This window comes from Primulina eburnea, chromosome 13 (assembly GCF_022965805.1).
Source record: "Primulina eburnea isolate SZY01 chromosome 13, ASM2296580v1, whole genome shotgun sequence".
In the NCBI taxonomy this organism is placed as follows: Eukaryota; Viridiplantae; Streptophyta; class Magnoliopsida; order Lamiales; family Gesneriaceae; genus Primulina; species Primulina eburnea.
The window spans coordinates 35,335,942-35,341,057 of NC_133113.1; the positions used below are offsets into that span (position 1 = coordinate 35,335,942).

Genomic DNA, 5,116 nt, shown 5'->3' on the forward strand with positions numbered 1-5,116 from the left:
CTTTTCTATGCGTTCATCATTAATTACACTCTCGTGGATTTCAGCGTTATTTTATTATTCCATTTATTTATTTCAGCATTCAAACTTTCTTACACCCCCGCGCTCAAAAGCAAGAATCCGTTGATTTTTTTATTTTTCTTTACCTCCCCACGATTTCCAATTTCCTAGATAAACTCTTTCTTCGACACCATGAAAGCAACCCAACCCATATATTAAAACCAATCCCGTGTTTTTTTTCTAATTTTTTTATTGATTACATTGCATACTTGGATTGCAAGTTCTATCTATGTACCCTTCTTTTTCAAATCTCGAGGCAGGTATTGTGCTTCATTAGAGTAACTTTGTTTCAAGATTTTCTTTGTCAAAACCTGATGACCCTTGTTATCAGGATTGAATCTTGATTCAGATGATTGTTTTATATGAATTTGGTGTTTTGTTTCAGAAAGTAACGGGCAAAGGGAACGGAGGAAAGGTCGATTCCTAGGCAACATTTTTGGTGAAGACCCACATTGTTAGTCTTTGGTGGTGCTGTTCTGTTCCGTTTTGGGAGCTAAACAGTTACCGTAAAGATAAAAGGGCAAAAGAGTTTATCTTTTAAGGGTCTTACTTTTTTGGTTATATACATAAATATTCACTCACAAAAAAGAGGATATTCCTTGAGCATGCAAGAGACAAGACGAGGGATTCACGAGTTACAAAGAAAATGAAGAACAATTCGAACAATAATAGCCACAGGGATGGTGGTGGTGACGTGCCCAAGCAGAAAGAAAGGCATATTGTTTCTTGGTCTCCAGAGGTCAGATCTTTTTCTTATTTTTAGGTGCCTATTTTAAATCTTTTTTTTTTATTATTATTGTTATTATTGACATTTAATCTGTTTAATCTGATGAGAATTTGATTTCTTTCATTTGCAGGAAGATGATATCTTAAGGGAGCAGATTCGGGTACATGGGACTGAAAAGTAAAATACCGATTCTCTTATATTGTATTTGATTTATCCAATGGGATGTGATCATTTGATTTGGATGTGTGTGAAGATTAATTTCTTTTATCGGCAAGTGAGACTGATGGATGTGATTTTGTGATAGTTGGACTATTATCGCATCAAAATTCAAGGATAAAACGACGAGACAATGTAGAAGGAGGTTAGAATCAAGATAAACACAAGCATCTAGCTCTATTCTGTACTCTTAAATCTATTTGTTGCAATCTTTCGGATTCTTGTTCTGTTTTGATTTTGAATGTGCCGTTGTTATTCAGATGGTTCACTTATTTGAATTCTGATTTCAAGAAAGGAGGATGGTCGCCTGAGGAGGACATGCTCCTGTGTGAGGTACATTATTTAAGCCTGTTTTCTACGCCCTCTACGCTTCCAAGATTTATATTTGTTCGATCATATTTAAAATATTATTCTCATCTGAAAGCTGATCCCTGAAGTGTTCCACTGAAATTGTGCTTCGAACTATTGATTTTGATTGGAGGCTGAGTTACAAGTGCATTTTCCATTGGATGACACAATAAATCTTTTAAAAAAAGTTGAATGAAAGAGTATCTATATATTTCACCAATGAGAGAATTGGCAACACATTAACATATTAGACTGATATTGAGCTTGATCTAATGATCAAAGTGACTTGCAGGCGCAAAAAATATTTGGAAATAGATGGACTGAGATCGCAAAGGTGGTTTCAGGCAGGTAATTACATGAAAACCAAGATTTTTCCTTGTCCCAACTTGTTGGGTGTCTTTGTTGGCGTAGAAAACTAATAGTTGTTACATGGAATATATCTACTTCTCAGAACCGACAATGCCGTGAAGAATCGATTCAACACTCTGTGCAAGAAGAGGGCAAAGCATGAAGCATTAGCTAAAGAAAACAGCAGTACCTCGTACATTAACTTAAACAACAAAAGGATTATATTTCCAAATGGGCTCGATACATATGCAGGATCTGAAATTGCCCCACCTCTTAAAAAGATAAGGTGTGTTACTTGTCATGTTCCACTACTTTGAAAAAATGCTATTGGGATCAAGTCTTACAAATAACAATTAACAACCAATACGGTGATTTAGGATGTCAAACACCGCTGAAAGCTGCTGCCGGGATGAAAAATTAGCTGGAGAATATGGAAGTGTAAATCAACTTCTAAGACCTCCATTTGCAGTGATAGCTCAAAACTTTCTTAGTTGTGAGGGTAACGTTGCCTCGCAGGTGCACGACAGTCACATGAAGGAGGTGTCGTCTGGTGGATGTGAGTTCGAAAGATTCTTTTGTTGTAGGATTTCTAGTAGATTGTGATCACCTAAAGGCACAATATATGGAAATGAATAAATAAATCGTACATTAAATAGTAATGAAATAATTAATAACCATTCTCCATGTAATTGAAGTTCAAATAGATAGATAATGTATTGCATTTTGACGCTTATGCAGCTGCAAATGACAAAAGTCAAGGAACGTTTCTTAGGAAGGAAGATCCTAAAGTACTTGCATTGATGCAGCAAGCTGAATTACTCAGCTCACTTGCTATCAAAGTTAATTCAGAGAAGACAGAGCAGAGCCTAGAAAGTGCCTGGATGGTGCGTAGATACAATTGACACTGTCTTGAATCTTGTCAGATTTTGTACACTTTACCACACCAAGGGGAAACATGTACTCCAGCTTCAGCCTATAAATATTTTTTTGCATCGATTTTTGTCAATTGTATAACACAGAACCTGCAATATAAACGTGTTCCAGGTTCTTCAAGATTTTCTAAAACAAAACAAAGAAGGCAATCCTCTTACGTTCAGGGACCTGGATACTAGTTTTCAACTCAAGAAGTTCAAAGAGTTGATGGAGAATGTTACACGTAGCAATGAATGTAGTGTTCCATCTTGGAGGTAACTAAGAGGCTTGTTTACTTTTAAATTTAATTTGAAATTTCATCTGATGCAAGATTTAATTGATACCTTTTCAGGCAACCGGATATGTATGAGTCCTCCCCGGCCAGTTCTGAGTACAGTACAGGATCAACTCTGGTGTCTAATGCATTATGTGATAAAACAGAAGATTTTCATGCTGATGTTTGTGCACTACCTCAGAAAACCGGACAGGAACTGCAATCAGATCGATCAAATGACCAGCATTGTCTTGCTGAGGAAAGTGGAATATATCGTGGTGCAAGCACAGACCAAGGTGTGCAACATTTATTTGCAGGATGATAAAATAACTGCTAGTGTTGATAATAGTGTTATTTATTGTAGCAGATACTATCTTAAGTAACGAAGGGATAAAGGCTGATGATGGAGCTCTATGTGAATTTTCCAGCGCGGAATTCAGTTCCCCTGCTCAAGTGACTCCAATGTTCAGAGCATTGGCAGCAACAATTCCCAGCCCAAAATTTTCAGAAAGTGTAAGAATTCTGAGTTTCTGATACAAATGTGGCAAAGCACTGAATGAACATCGTCATTTATAGCATTTATATCTGACCTTTGCATCCTGATGGCATGTGGTGATGCTTACAAGGTCGAAAGTATATTTGCGTACAAACATACTGGTAGAAGATTTATGCTGAGGATTTAATAAGTCAACCATTTTTCCGACTTGAATAGCCATGAAAACCTTTGGGTGGAGCAATCTAATGGGACCAAGAAATGACAGTAAAACATATTTTTACTTGTCTCGTGGGAAGCGATGCTAAACCTGCAAAGCATGAATCGTGCAAGCGGACAAATTTAGGACAGGGGTAGCTTAGGAAGTTTGTCTTCTGGTCGAAGGACTTGACAAATAAAATCTGAATGCAACTGAACAATAAGTGATATGTAGGTAAACTTAGCCATAGCTTTGTATTTTGGATAAGGTTGGCGAGCTCTATTTGATTAGGCTTTGGGAAGAATGATTTGTAGAAGTTTCTTGAGCTTTCTACAGAAACACTACTGCCCGTCAGCTGACAGAAAATTCTGTAACGGATACGGGAACCCTGATATAGTATGGGCTACCAAATCAATAGAGTGAAGCTAATCAGTATGGTGCCTATAGAAGTTGAGTCACCGGAGAATAGTTCGAAATGATATGAGCATGAAGATTCTCCAATAAATCACTTTTAATTAAATGATGTTAGCCGATTTGGGCCACATATTTCTCAAATGTGATGTTGCAATTAATCGATGAGACTTGAATAATAATCCTCTAGCCAAACTCAGAATCACACATATGTATTGGAGAAGTTATTGAGTTGAGTTACAAATCACAGTTTTGTGTCACTTCTTTAATATCTGTTTCTATTTCAAATCCTGCGTTCTTTCCATAAATATTGTGGATAATTGGTCTAAGCAGTTTTTTCTTTATAAATTCATTCCACAGGAAAAACACTTCTTAATGAAAGCACTTGGAATGGACTCAACAACTCCAAGCCCAATGACCACTACTTCACAAGCTCCACCGTGCAAGAGATCCCTCCTCCACTGTCTCTGACCAATGCCACTGATCAATCTTACAAAATATAATCTGTGGAGTTCAGATTCACAGCGATACCCATCCGGAGTTTTTGAACCGTGCACTGTTTATTTTTAATCTCTTTTTTCAGAATTTTCTGTTCTTGGATTGCAGTTATCTTGACCTGAGTTTTTCCAAATAGGCCTGCGAAGATCTACTTTGCAAATCTAGTTTGCTAATGGAGCATTCTAGAAAGATCAATCGCCATGATCTGCATCCCGGAGTTTACTATCTCATACTCACATTGGCTTTTGGGTGTTTCCTTGGTGTGTCATTCTTTTGTTTGTTGTGTCATGGAGCTCGGATATGGCTATCCATTGTTCCAAGATGTTTTTGTGGCTAGATAAGCCTATTGTACAGAACCAACATGTGTAACTATACATTGGCAACTCGCCAAGATTACCCTTTAGAGATATGATATAGAGAAAAAATGTAACGAGTCAAAAGAGAGGGCGAAGTAGGAATCAACGGACTCCTATTTGCTTTAGTGTGCAGAGTACTAAATAATATATATATAAATGTTTCACGGTGTTTAGAGATTTTTAATGTAATTCATACATATATATATATGGTGTTTAGAGATTTTTAATGTAATTCATACTCATTGGAGTGGAAATGGAATAGATTTCCTTGTGTGCA

General features: G+C 36.9%; 1 protein-coding gene across 5 annotated transcripts; it reads left to right on the top strand.

The window, feature by feature from the left end:
- On the top strand, positions 1 to 5,116 carry LOC140809931 (transcription factor MYB124). Of its 5 annotated transcripts, none has more exons than XM_073167713.1 (13): positions 1 to 335; positions 443 to 796; positions 915 to 961; positions 1,089 to 1,145; positions 1,261 to 1,333; positions 1,641 to 1,696; positions 1,800 to 1,982; positions 2,074 to 2,252; positions 2,435 to 2,580; positions 2,741 to 2,883; positions 2,961 to 3,178; positions 3,232 to 3,395; positions 4,346 to 5,116. In XM_073167713.1, the coding sequence occupies exons 2-13, from the start codon at positions 704 to 706 to the stop codon at positions 4,454 to 4,456; spliced, it is 1,470 nt and encodes a 489-aa protein (XP_073023814.1). In that variant the 5' UTR covers positions 1 to 335; positions 443 to 703; the 3' UTR covers positions 4,457 to 5,116. The 5 variants fall into 5 exon arrangements, with proteins under 5 accessions (XP_073023814.1, XP_073023812.1, XP_073023813.1 ...); XM_073167711.1 differs by having other exon boundaries at positions 1 to 317; XM_073167712.1 differs by having other exon boundaries at positions 1 to 317; positions 447 to 796.

Bases quoted from the DNA above. Each gene is read 5' to 3' on its own strand.
- LOC140809931 (XM_073167713.1), top strand. From the start codon at position 704: ATGAAGAACAATTCGAACAATAATAGCCACAGGGATGGTGGTGGTGAC. The intron at 1,146-1,260 runs GTTAGAATCAAG...GTTGTTATTCAG, and splicing joins ACGAGACAATGTAGAAGGAG to ATGGTTCACTTATTTGAATT. The intron at 1,697-1,799 runs GTAATTACATGA...TCTACTTCTCAG, and splicing joins GCAAAGGTGGTTTCAGGCAG to AACCGACAATGCCGTGAAGA.